Here is a 13,775-nt window from a genome sequence, read left to right on the forward strand (position 1 = left end):
TTACTAGAAACTACTTTAATTTTTTTTTTATGGAGATGAAGTTGAAAACTTAGTTGGAGGCGATGGTCTGGTCGATGTAGGAGCGGAGCTCGGTGACGCGGGCGTACACTCCGGGCATAGTGGTGGTGCAGGTTCCACTGCCCCAGGACACAATACCAACCAGGGTCCAGGCACCAGCCTTCTCACAGACCAGGGGGCCACCAGAGTCACCCTGGAGGAACACAAAAAGGAGAACAGAAAGAGTTAGAGTCTCTCTCTCTAGGGATTTATTTTTTATGTTCAGAGTTTGTGCTCAGCTGTTTCCCAAAAAAATTAAGAACTAAGGAAACACCAAGCTTTAATTGATGCAATGACTGTTTAAACCAGTGTAAATAACTGTACAAATTCAGATTGAACTCTTCCATTAGTCAGATGGTGGTAGGTTCAGTGTCATAGCCTGTAACAGTGTGTTAGGGTGCCATATGTTTTGTGTAGGCTTGCAAAAATCTGGGACTCTTCCAACTAGGAAGTCTGAAAACCCTGGCAATGTTTTGGAAGTTTACCGGAATGTTCCAACCCTATGGTTTGTGTTACTCACCATGCAGGAAGAGGCACCATCGGCTCCAGCGCAGATCATGAGGTCGGTGATCTTGGAGCCCCAGAACTTCTGGCACTGAGCCTTGGTCAGCAGGGGAAGAGCAGCCTGCTGCAGTAGGGCAGGGGTGTCAGCAGCTGGAACCAGAGGACACCAAGGGTCAGGTAACTCTTAGAAACCGGTCAGCCAATCACCATCTTTCTCACATTATTAGACTACTAGCAACTCAAGACTACACCGAAACCCAACTGAAAAGTAATTTTTTTAAACAGATTGAGCCAACTGAAACGTCATTTTTCAAATAGATTGAGCCAACTGAAACGTCATTTTTGAAACAGATTGAGCCAACTGAAACTTCATTTTTGAAACAGATTGAGCCAACCGAAACGTCATTTTTGAAACAGATTGAGTCAACCGAAACGTCTTTTTGAAATAGATTGACCCAACTGAAACGTCATTTTTCAAATACATTGAGCCAACTGAAATGGAAACTTTCAACTATACCAAGCATACCGCTAGTCAAAAAAACTAACCAAGGTTTGTCTGACTTTACAATAAGACCTAGAAAAGCTGTAGTGATTATTGATTACCGTTGTAGCGGGTCAGACCCCAGCCGGAGGTCACACACGTCATGCCACCGGGGAAGTCATCGTTGGTCTCAGCAACGCACACGGGGGACACACGGGTTCCCAAGAGGGCGGGCGTGGCCAGCTTGATGAGGGTGATGTCGTTGTTGATGGTGAAGCCGTTGTAATTGGGGTGCTTGAAGACCTAGTAAGGACACAAGGGGAAAACCTTTGAGATTTAGTTTGAATGTTAATCCGCTGAGCAGATCATTATCGTTTGAGTTGATGTGACTTAAAAAGGTGGAACTTTTACTGATCTTTATCTTTACTTCAAAATAAAAGTCTAGATGTTCAAATTGTAGTAATATAGGAGACAATGGGGATATATAGGGGACAGTAGGGATATATAGGGGACAGTAGGGATATATAGGGGACAGTAGGGATATATAGGGGACAGTGGGGATATATAGGGGACAGTGGGGATGGAAAGGTGAAACTTTTACTGATCTTTATCTTTACTTCAAAATAAAAGTCTAGATGTTCAAATTGTAGTAATATAGGAGACAGTGGGGATATATAGGGAACAATGTGGATATATAGGGGACTGTAGGGATATATAGGAGACAGTAGGGATATATAGGGGACTGTGGGGATATATAGGGGATATATAGGGGACAGTAGGGATATATAGGGGACAGTAGGGATATATAGGGGACAGTGGGGATATAGAGGGGACAGTGGGGATATAGAGGGGACAGTGGGGATATAGAGGGGACAGTGGGGATATAGAGGGGACAGTGGGGATATAGAGGGGACAGTGGGGATATATAGGGGACAGTAGGGATATATAGGGGACTGTGGGGATATATAGGGGACATTGGGGATATATAGGAGACAGTGGGGATGGAAAGGTGGAACTTTTACTGATCTTTATCTTTACTTCAAAATAAAAGTCTAGATGTTCAAATTGTAGTAATATAGGAGACAGTGGGGATATATAGGGAACAATGTGGATATATAGGGGACAGTAGGGATATATAGGAGACAGTAGGGATATATAGGGGACTGTGGGGATATATAGGGGATATATAGGGGACAGTAGGGATATATAGGGGACAGTGGGGATATAGAGGGGACAGTGGGGATATATAGGGAACAATGGGGATATATAGGGGACAGTAGGGATATATAGGAGACAGTGGGGATGGAAAGGTGGAACTTTTACTGATCTTTATCTTTACTTCAAAATAAAAGTCTAGATGTTCAAATTGTAGTAATAGTTGTGTGTGTGTGTGTGTGGTTGTTTACCTGGCCAACCTTGATGGTCTGGATGTTTTCAGCGTTGGACGAGCGATCGTGCTCTCCCAGGATCACACGGTGAGAGGTCCTGAAATAGTTTCACAAAATAAACACAATTTAGCTACATTAGCAATATGCTAGCCCGGCTTTGAGCTAATTAGCATTAGCATGATCTAGTTTATATCTAGTTTTTAGTTAGTTAGCATTAGCCAGCTTTTAGCTAGTTAGCAATAGCTCGCTTTTAGCCAGTTAGTATGAGCAATAGCTAGATTTTTAGCTAGTTTTTTTAGCTAGTTAGCATATTGCTACACTTATGAAGGTTATGGCTCAGCAGCTAGCACTCACTTCACGCTGCAGTGGGCAGCTGTCACAACCCAGTTCTCGTTGATCAGTGAGCCGCCGCAGAAGTGGAATCCAGTGTAGTCCTGGAGGGACACCTGCCAGGGCCAGGAGCCGGGCACAGCCTCCTCACCATTGACGATGCGGGCGTAACCAGACACCACAGGCTGGATGGCGGGTTTACCACAGCCTAAAGACAGAGGTTATGGGTCAGGGGTCAAGTTTGGCTGCTCTAACAGAGACAGTTTCTGAATTACGTCCATACAGAATATAAATACAACGCTGCCTATTGTAGTACCACCTGAAATGTTATTGACCAGAGCAGTCAACTACCATCAAATACTTATTTTACCCGATACATAAATCAAATGAAATTTTTTATTTCTACAGCACATTCTAGACATGGCAATGCAACACAACGTGCTTCACAGGAAGAAACAAATTAAAACTGAAATATTTACAACACAACAAACATATGAGAATTAAAAAAACAACAAGAATAACAATAAAAACCAGAACGACTAAAAAGCCAACCCAAGGTATCCTACATGGTATCCTACATGGTATCCTACATGGTATCCTACAAGGTATCCTACAAGGTATCCTACAAGGTATCCTACATGGTATCCTACATGGTATCCTACAAGGTATCCTACATGGTATCCTACAAGGAATCCTACATGGTATCCTACAAGGAATCCTACATGGTATCCTACAAGGTATCCTACATGGTATCCTACATGGTATCCTACAAGGTATCCTACATGGTATCCTACATGGTATCCTACATGGTATCCTACATGGTATCCTACAAGGAATCCTACATGGTATCCTACAAGGTATCCTACATGGTATCCTACATGGTATCCTACAAGGTATCCTACATGGTATCCTACATGGTATCCTACATGGTATCCTACAAGGTATCCTACAAGGTATCCTACAAGGCAGACAATGGCATAAACATGGACATTTTCTCACCGTAGGCTGCGCCGGCGAAGGCAAGGCAGGAGAGGATCAGCAGACAGTTCATGTTTTCAGCGTGATGGAGTGAGGCACACAGCAGGGGTCTTTTATACAGGAACCAAGGCTCTGACTCTGCATTCCCCTCCACCCCGTGTGTGTGTGTGTGTGTGTGTGTGTGTGTGTGTGTGTGTGTACCTCACCTGTCCCTCTGCAGATAACAGGGGACATTTTCTCACACCGTTACAGAACATTATGGGGTTACGAAAAGGTCGTTTGTTGGAATATTTCTTGAAAAAGACCAATAGAAAAAAAATTATGGAGACAATGTTGGCTTGTGGTAAATATTCCCCATAGGAGATCCTCGCTCTCTCTGAAAGCATGAAAGCTGTGTTACTTAGACAACTCATGAAGGGCGGCAGGTAGCCTAGCAGTTAGTGTTGGGCCATTAACCAGCAGGTAGCCTAGCGGTTAGTGTTGGGCTAGTAACCAGCAGTAGCCTAGCGGTTAGAGTGTTGGGCCAGTAACCAGCAGGTAGCCTAGCAGTTAGAGTGTTGGGCCAGTAACCAGCAGTAGCCTAGCGGTTAGAGTGTTGGGCCAGTAACCAGCAGTAGCCTAGCGGTTAGAGTGTTGGGCCAGTAACCAGCAGTAGCCTAGCGGTTAGAGTGTTGGGCCAGTAACCAGCAGTAGCCTAGCGGTTAGAGTGTTGGGCCAGTAACCAGCAGTAGCCTAGTGGTTAGAGTGTTGGGCCAGTAACCAGCAGGTAGTCTAGCAGTTAGAGTGTTGGGCCAGTAACCGAAACGTTGCTGGTTCAAATACCTGAGCGGATAATGTGAAAAAAATCTGTTGATGTGCCCTAGACACTTAACCCTTATTTGATTCAGGGGTGCCATACTACTATGGCTGACTGTCACGTTCTGACCTTAGTTATTTTGTTATGTCTTTGTTTTAGTATGGTCAGGGCGTGAGTTGGGGTGGGTTAGGTCTATGTTCGTTTTTCTATGTTGTGGTTTTGTGTTTGGCCTGGTATGGTTCTCAATCAGAGGCAGGTGTCGTTCGTCTCTGATTGAGAATCATACTTAGGTAGCCTTTTCCCACCTGTGTGGTGTGGGTGATTATTTTCTGTTCTGTGTTTTTCTTCACCTTGCAGGACTGTTCGTTTGTCGTTTTGTTGTTTTTCCAGTGTTCAGTTGTTTCATTAAAGAATATGAACACTTACCACGCTGCGCATTGGTCCTCCTCTTCTTCCACCCACGACAAGCGTCACACTGACCCTGTAAAACTGCACCTATCACACCTATCACATATACCCATGTGAGAGACGCAAACTCGGTCTCAACCTTTAAGTCTTTACTGACGACTCATCTCTTCAGTGGGTCATATGATTGAGTGTAGTCTGGCCCAGGAGTGGGAAGGTGAACGGAAAGGCTCTGGAGCAACGAACCGCCCTTGCTGTCTCTGCCTGGCCGGTTCCCCTCTTCCCACTGGGATTCTCTGCCTCTAACCCTATTACAGGGACTGAGTCACTGGCTTACTAGGGCTCTTTCATGCCGTCCCTAGGAGGGGTGCGTCACTTGAGTGGTTTGAGTTACTGACGCGATCTTCCTGTCTGGGTTGGCGCCCCCCCCTTGGGTTGTGCCGTGGCGGAGATCTTTGTGGGCTATACTCGACCTTGTCTCAGGATGGTAAGTTGGTGGTTGAAGATATCCCTCTAGTGGTGTGGGGGCTGTGCTTTGGCAAAGTGGGTGGGGTTATATACTTCCTATTTGGCCCTGTCCGGGGGTGTCCTCGGATGGGGCCACAGTGTCTCCTGACCCCTCCTGTCTCAGCCTCCAGTATTTATGCTTCAGTAGTTTATGTGTCGGGGGCTAGGGTCAGTTTGTTATATCTGGAGTACTTCTCCTGTCCTATCCGGTGTCCTGTGTGCATTTAAGTATGCTCTCTCTAATTCTCTCTTTCTCTCTTTCTTTCTCTCTTTCGGAGGACCTGAGCCCTAGGACCATGCCTCAGGACTACCTGACATGATGAGTCCTTGCTGTCCCCAGTCCACCTGGCCATGCTGCTGTTCCAGTTTCAACTGTTCTGCCTTATTATTATTCGACCATGCTGGTCATTTATGAACATTTGAACATATTGGCCATGTTCTGTTATAATCTCCACCCGGCACAGCCAGAAGAGGACTGGCCACCCCACATAGCCTGGTTCCTCTCTAGGTTTCTTCCGAGGTTTTGGCCTTTCTAGGGAGTTTTTCCTAGCCACCGTGCTTCTACACCTGCATTGCTTGCTGTTTGGGGTTTTAGGCTGGGTTTCTGTACAGCACTTTGAGATATCAGCTGATGTACGAAGGGCTATATAAAAACATTTGATTTGATTTTGATTTGATACTACTATGACTGACCCTGTAAAACAACACCTATCATACTACTATGACTGACCCTGTAAAACAACACCTATCGTACTACTATGACTGACCCTGTAAAACTGAACCTATCATACTACTATGACTGACCCTTTAAAACAACACCTATCATACTACTATGACTGACCCTGTAAAACAACACCTATCATACTACTGACCCTGTAAAACAACACCTATCATACTACTATGGCTGACCCTGTAAAACAACACCTATCATACTACTATGACTGACCCTGTACAACAACACATATCGTACTACTATGACTGACCCTGTAAAACAACACCTATCATACTACTATGACTGACCCTGTAAAACAACACCTATGACTGACCCTGTACAACAACACCTATCGTACTACTATGACTGACCCTGTACAACAACACCTATCATACTACTATGACTGACCCTGTAAAACAACACCTATCACACTACTATGTCTGACCCTGTAAAACAACACCTATCATACTACTATGACTGACCCTGTACAACAACGCCTATCATACTACTATGACTGACCCTGTAAAACAACACCTATCGTACTACTATGACTGACCCTGTACAACAACACCTATCATACTACTATGACTGACCCTGTAAAACAACACCTATCGTACTACTATGACTGACCCTGTAAAACAACACCTATCATACTACTATGACTGACCCTGTACAACAACACCTATCATACTACTATGACTGACCCTGTACAACAACACCTATCATACTACTATGACTGACCCTGTAAAACAACACCTATCGTACTACTATGACTGACCCTGTACAACAACACCTATCATACTACTATGACTGACCCTGTAAAACAACACCTATCATACTACTATGACTGACCCTGTAAAACAACACCTATCGTACTACTATGACTGACCCTGTAAAACAACACCTATCGTACTACTATGACTGACCCTGTAAAACAACACCTATCACACTACTATGACTGACCCTGTAAAACAACACCTATCGTACTACTATGACTGACCCTACTGCAGCATAAATACTGGAGGCTGAGACAGGAGGGGTCAGGAGGAACCATTTCCCTTTTTAACCGCTAGGTTTTATGGGTTTTATGACTGTGGTGCTCTGTGAATAAGATAAGGGTTCTGATTACCTTCCTAACTGTAGAACAAATATTTAGAGAAACCTCACTTAGGACTGAACAGACAAATATCATGGAAATGAGTCGCTAAATGAGTCGCTAAATGAGTCGCTAAATGAGTCACTAAATGAGTCACTAAATGAGTCCCTAAATGAGTCCCTAAATGAGTCCCTAAATGAGTCCCTAAATGAGTCACTAAATGAGTCCTTAAAGTAGTCCCTAAATGAGTCCCTAAATGAGTCACTAAATGAGTCACTAAACGAGTCCTTAAAGTAGTCCTAAATGAGTCACTAAATGAGTCACTAAATGAGTCACTAAATGAGTCACTAAATGAGTCCCTAAATGAGTCACTAAATGAGTCGCTAAATGAGTCCCTAAATGAGTCCCTAAATGAGTCCCTAAATGAGTCGCTAAATGAGTCCCTAAATGAGTCGCTAAATGAGTCCCTAAATGAGTCCCTAAATGAGTCGCTAAATGAGTCGCTAAATGAGTCGCTAAATGAGTCGCTAAATGAGTCGCTAAATGAGTCGCTAAATGAGTCGCTAAATGAGTCCTTAAAGTAGTCCCTAAATGAGTCCCTAAATGAGTCCCTAAATGAGTCCTTAAATGAGTCGATAAATGAGTCACTAAATGAGTCACTAAATGAGACCTTAAAGTAGTCACTAAATGAGTCCCTAAATGAGTCACTAAAGTAGTCACTAAAGTAGTCTAGTCACTAAAGTAGTCACTAAAGTAGTCCCTAAAGTAGTCCCTAAATGAGTCACTTTTGCACCAGCGGCAAAAACCAAATGGAACAATCCGTCCACCTGGACAACGGATATAGAGAATATTAGATATCCCATTTTGCACAAAACAAGTACGCTTAAATTAAGTGTTTTAAAAGTTTGACAACAACCATGATCTATAAACATAGAAACTGACCCATGAGTATTCACGTCAGGCGAAACAATGCAGATGGGAAACAGCGTATTCACTTGAACCTGGTTCAGATGAATGAACAAATAACATAGAAAGGGGCATTTATTTATTATTTGAATAAAATGACATGTAGAGGAGTTACTTCCTTACTATTACATGGAAATAAAAATAAAATGCACCAATCACAAGAGACCCCTGAGAGAGAGAGAGGGAATCTATCAGCTGTTATCTCAGGTTATGGAATCACAGATAAGGTTGTTGTTTTTTCCCAATAGAAGGGGTCAGGTTAACCTGGTCCCAGATCTCTTCAGCTCTTTTTCCAGTAGAAGGAGTCAGGTTAGCCTGGTCCCAGGTCTCTTCTGCTCTTTTTCCAGTAGAAGGAGTCAGGTTAGCCTGGTCCCAGGTCTCTTCTGCTCTTTATCCAGTACAAGGAGTCAGGTTAGCCTGGTCCCAGGTCTCTTCTGCTCTTTTTCCAGTAGAAGGGGTCAGTTTAGCCTGGTCCCAGATCTCTTGTGCTATTTTTCCAGTAGAAGGGGTCAGGTTAGCCTGGTCCCAGATATCTTGTGCTCTTTTTCCAGTAGAAGGGGTCAGGTTAGCCTGGTCTCAGATCTCTTCTCCTCTTTTTCCAGTCGAAGGGGTCAGGTTACCTGGTCCCAGATCTCTTCTGCTCTTTTTCCAGTAGAAGGGGTCAGGACAGCTAGGGTCAGGTGGGGAGGGAATGGAAGCTAGGGTCAGGTAGGGAGGGAAAGGAAGCTAGGGTCAGGTGGGGAGGGAATGGAAGCTAGGGTCAGGTGGGGAGGGAAAGGAAGCTAGGGTCAGGTAGGGAGGGAATGGAAGCTAGGGTCAGGTAGGGAGGGAAAGGAAGCTAGGGTCAGGTAGGGAGGGAATCGAAGCTAGGGTCAGGTAGGGAGGGAAAGGAAGCTAGGGTCAGGTAGGGAGGGAATCGAAGCTAGGGTCAGGTGGTGAGGGAAAGGAAGCTAGGGTCAGGTAGGGAGGGAATGGAAGCTAGGGTCAGGTAGGGAGGGAAAGGAAGCTAGGGTCAGGTAGGGAGGGAATGGAAGCTAGGGTCAGGTAGGGAGGGAAAGGAAGCTAGGGTCAGGTAGGGAGGGAATGGAAGCTAGGGTCAGGTGGTGAGGGAAAGGAAGCTAGGGTCAGGTGGGGAGGGAAAGGAAGCTAGGGTCAGGTAGGGAGGGAAAGGAAGCTAGGGTCAGGTAGGGAGGGAAAGGAAGCTAGGGTCAGGTGGTGAGGGAAAGGAAGCTAGGGTCAGGTGGTGAGGGAAAGGAAGCTAGGGTCAGGTAGGGAGGGAAAGGAAGCTAGGGTCAGGTAGGGAGGGAAAGGAAGCTAGGGTCAGGTAGGGAGGGAATGGAAGCTAGGGTCAGGTGGTGAGGGAAAGGAAGCTAGGGTCAGGTGGTGAGGGAAAGGAAGCTAGGGTCAGGTGGTGAGGTAATGGAAGCTAGGTTCAGGTAGGGAGGGAAAGGAAGCTAGGGTCAGGTAGGGAGGGAAAGGAAGCTAGGGTCAGGTGGGGAGGGAATGGAAGCTAGGGTCAGGTAGGGAGGGAAAGGAAGCTGGGGTCAGGTAGGGAGGGAGTGGAAGCTAGGGTCAGGTAGGGAGGGAAAGGAAGCTAGGGTCAGGTAGGGAGGGAAAGGAAGCTAGGGTCAGGTGGTGAGGTAATGGAAGCTAGGGTCAGGTAGGGAGGGAAAGGAAGCTAGGGTCAGGTAGGGAGGGAAAGGAAGCTAGGGTCAGGTAGGGAGGGAAAGGAAGCTAGGGTCAGGTAGGGAGGGAATGGAAGCTAGGGTCAGGTAGGGAGGGAAAGGAAGCTAGGGTCAGGTGGGGAGGGAAAGGAAGCTAGGGTCAGGTAGGGAGGGAATGGAAGCTAGGGTCAGGTAGGGAGGGAATGGAAGCTAGGGTCAGGTAGGGAGGGAAAGGAAGCTAGGGTCAGGTAGGGAGGGAATCGAATTTAGGGTCAGGTGGTGAGGGAAAGGAAGCTAGGGTCAGGTAGGGAGGGAATGGAAGCTAGGGTCAGGTGGTGAGGGAAAGGAAGCTAGGGTCAGGTAGGGAGGGAAAGGAAGCTAGGGTCAGGTAGGGAGGGAAAGGAAGCTAGGGTCAGGTAGGGAGGGAAAGGAAGCTAGGGTCAGGTAGGGAGGGAATGGAAGCTAGGGTCAGGTGGTGAGGGAAAGGAAGCTAGGGTCAGGTGGGGAGGGAAAGGAAGCTAGGGTCAGGTGGTGAGGGAAAGGAAGCTAGGGTCAGGTGGTGAGGGAAAGGAAGCTAGGGTCAGGTAGGGAGGGAAAGGAAGCTATGGTCAGGTAGGGAGGGAATGGAAGCTAGGGTCAGGTGGTGAGGGAAAGGAAGCTAGGGTCAGGTGGTGAGGGAAAGGAAGCTAGGGTCAGGTGGTGAGGTAATGGAAGCTAGGTTCAGGTAGGGAGGGAAAGGAAGCTAGGGTCAGGTAGGGAGGGAAAGGAAGCTAGGGTCAGGTGGGGAGGGAATGGAAGCTAGGGTCAGGTAGGGAGGGAAAGGAAGCTGGGGTCAGGTAGGGAGGGAGTGGAAGCTAGGGTCAGGTAGGGAGGGAAAGGAAGCTAGGGTCAGGTAGGGAGGGAAAGGAAGCTAGGGTCAGGTAGGGAGGGAAAGGAAGCTAGGGTCAGGTGGTGAGGTAATGGAAGCTAGGGTCAGGTAGGGAGGGAAAGGAAGCTAGGGTCAGGTGGTGAGAGAATGGAAGCTAGGGTCAGGTAGGGAGGGAAAGGAAGCTAGGGTCAGGTGGGGAGGGAAAGGAAGCTAGGGTCAGGTAGGGAGGGAAAGGAAGCTAGGGTCAGGTAGGGAGGGAAAGGAAGCTAGGGTCAGGTAGGGAGGGAAAGGAAGCTAGGGTCAGGTAGGGAGGGAAAGGAAGCTAGGGTCAGGTAGGGAGGGAAAGGAAGCTAGGGTCAGAATATAGATGAGTATTAGGCTAACCAAGGACAAGTGTAGAGCAAATTCATGCCCTACAATACCAATACACAATACAGTATGGCAATAACAAGAACAATGAGTTTGTTATTCTGATTCTACAAACATTATTCAAAATCAATATTGATCTGTAAACACAAGATCTCAAAACAGTTGGCTGACTGTTCTCTAATAACCAGAGCTAAATATTCAGATTATCCCACTGACACAACATGACTGTCAGATGGGTAACTAACACAACATGACTGTCAGATGGGTAAATAACTAACACAACATGACTGTCAGATGGGTAAATAACTAACACAACATGACTGTCAGATGGGTAAATAACACAACATGACTGTCAGATGGGTAAATAACTAACACAACATGACTGTCAGATGGGTAAATAACACAACATGACTGTCAGGTGGGTAAATAACACAACATGACTGTCAGATGGGTAAATAACACATGACTGTCAGATGGGTAAATAACTAACATGACTGTCAGATGGGTCAATAACTAACATGACTGTCAGATGGGTAAATAACTAACACAACATGACTGTCAGGTGGGTAAATAACACAACATGACTGTCAGGTGGGTAAATAACACAACATGACTGTCAGATGGGTAAATAACACATGACTGTCAGATGGGTAAATAACTAACATGACTGTCAGATGGGTCAATAACTAACATGACTGTCAGATGGGTAACTAACTAACACAACATGACTGTCAGATGGGTAAATAACTAACACAACATGACTGTCAGATGGGTAAATAACACAACATGACTGTCAGATGGGTAAATAACTAACATGACTGTCAGATGGGTAACTAACTAACACAACATGACTGTCAGGTGGGTAAATAACACAACATGACTGTCAGATGGGTAAATAACACAACATGACTGTCAGATGGGTAAATAACTAACACAACATGACTGTCAGATGGGTAAATAACTAACACAACATGACTGTCAGATGGGTAAATAACACAACATGACTGTCAGATGGGTAAATAACTAACATGACTGTCAGATGGGTAACTAACTAACACAACATGACTGTCAGGTGGGTAAATAACACAACATGACTGTCAGATGGGTAAATAACACAACATGACTGTCAGATGGGTAAATAACTAACATGACTGTCAGATGGGCAAATAACTAACACAACATGACTGTCAGATGGGTAAATAACACAACATGACTGTCAGGTGGGTAAATAACACAACATGATGGGTAACTAACTAACACAACATGACTGTCAGGTGGGTAAATAACACAACATGACTGTCAGATGGGTAAATAACACAACATGACTGTCAGATGGGTAAATAACTAACATGACTGTCAGATGGGCAAATAACTAACACAACATGACTGTCAGATGGGTAAATAACACAACATGACTGTCAGGTGGGTAAATAACACAACATGATGGGTAAATAACACAACATGACTGTCAGATGGGTAAATAACACAACATGACTGTCAGATGGGTAAATAACACAACATGAATGTCAGGTGGGTAAATAACACAACATGACTGTCAGGTGGGTAAATAACACAACATGACTGTCAGATGGGTAAATAACACAACATGACTGTCAGATGGGTCAATAACTAACATGACTGTCAGATGGGTAAATAACTAACACAACATGACTGTCAGGTGGGTAAATAACACAACATGACTGTCAGATGGGTAAATAACACATGACTGTAAGATGGGTAAATAACTAACATGACTGTCAGATGGGTCAATAACTAACATGACTGTCAGATGGGTAAATAACTAACACAACATGACTGTCAGATGGGTAAATAAGACAACATGACTGTCAGATGGGTAAATAACTAACACAACATGACTGTCAGAAGGGTAAATAACTAACACAACATGACTGTCAGATGGGTAAATAACACAACATGACTGTCAGATGGGTAAATAACTAACACAACATGACTGTCAGATGGGTAAATAACACAACATGACTGTCAGATGGGTAAATAACACAACATGACTGTCAGCTGGGTAAATAACACAACATGACTGTCAGGTGGGTAAATAACACAACATGTCTGTCAGATGGGTAAATAACACAACATGACTGTCAGGTGGGTAAATAACACAACATGACTGTCAGCTGGGTAAATAACACAACATGACTGTCAGATGGGTAAATAACACAACATGACTGTCAGATGGGTAAATAACACAACATGACTGTCAGATGGGTAAATAACACAACGTGACTGTCAGGTGGGTAAATAACACAACATGACTGTCAGATGGGTAAATAACACAACATGACTGTCAGATGGGTAAATAACTAACACAACATGACTGTCAGATGGGTAACTAACTAACACAACATGACTGTCAGATGGGTGAATAACACAACATGACTGTCAGGTGGGTAAATAACACAACATGACTGTCAGATGGGTAAATAACACAACATGACTGTCAGATGGGTAAATAACACAACATGACTGTCAGATGGGTAAATAACTAACATGACTGTCAGATGGGTAAATAACTAACACAACATGACTGTCAGATGGGTAAATAACACAACATGACTGTCAGGTGGGTAAATAACACAACATGACTGTCAGATGGGTAAATAACACAACATGACTGT

The 13,775-nt window shown here is 44.9% G+C and overlaps 1 protein-coding gene and 1 long non-coding RNA gene across 2 annotated transcripts; one reads left to right on the top strand and one right to left on the bottom strand.

The window, feature by feature from the left end:
• LOC110515682 (chymotrypsin A-like) lies at window positions 1-3,874 on the bottom strand. Its single transcript, XM_036981695.1, has 6 exons — window positions 3,760-3,874; window positions 2,785-2,968; window positions 2,449-2,527; window positions 1,165-1,345; window positions 578-711; window positions 1-211 (listed from the first exon to the last, which is right to left on the bottom strand). Exons 1-6 carry the CDS (start codon window positions 3,809-3,811, stop codon window positions 50-52), a joined length of 792 nt encoding a protein of 263 aa, XP_036837590.1. The 5' UTR covers window positions 3,812-3,874; the 3' UTR covers window positions 1-49.
• Window positions 3,875-11,926: 8,052 nt separating this feature from the next.
• On the top strand, window positions 11,927-12,984 carry LOC118965094. Its single transcript, XR_005052428.1, has 2 exons — window positions 11,927-11,979; window positions 12,594-12,984. It is a non-coding gene; the product is annotated as an uncharacterized LOC118965094 (long non-coding RNA).
• The last annotated feature ends 791 nt before the right edge of the window (window positions 12,985-13,775 follow it).

The sequence above is a fragment of the Oncorhynchus mykiss genome, chromosome 6 (genome assembly GCF_013265735.2).
Source record: "Oncorhynchus mykiss isolate Arlee chromosome 6, USDA_OmykA_1.1, whole genome shotgun sequence".
Classification (NCBI taxonomy): Eukaryota; Metazoa; Chordata; class Actinopteri; order Salmoniformes; family Salmonidae; genus Oncorhynchus; species Oncorhynchus mykiss.

Bases quoted from the DNA above. Each gene is read 5' to 3' on its own strand.
- LOC110515682 (XM_036981695.1), bottom strand. From the start codon at position 3,811: ATGAACTGTCTGCTGATCCTCTCCTGCCTTGCCTTCGCCGGCGCAGCC. The intron at 2,528-2,784 runs GTGAGTGCTAGC...AAACTATTTCAG, and splicing joins GCTGCCCACTGCAGCGTGAA to GACCTCTCACCGTGTGATCC. The intron at 1,346-2,448 runs GTAAACAACCAC...TGTCCTTACTAG, and splicing joins AGACCATCAAGGTTGGCCAG to GTCTTCAAGCACCCCAATTA.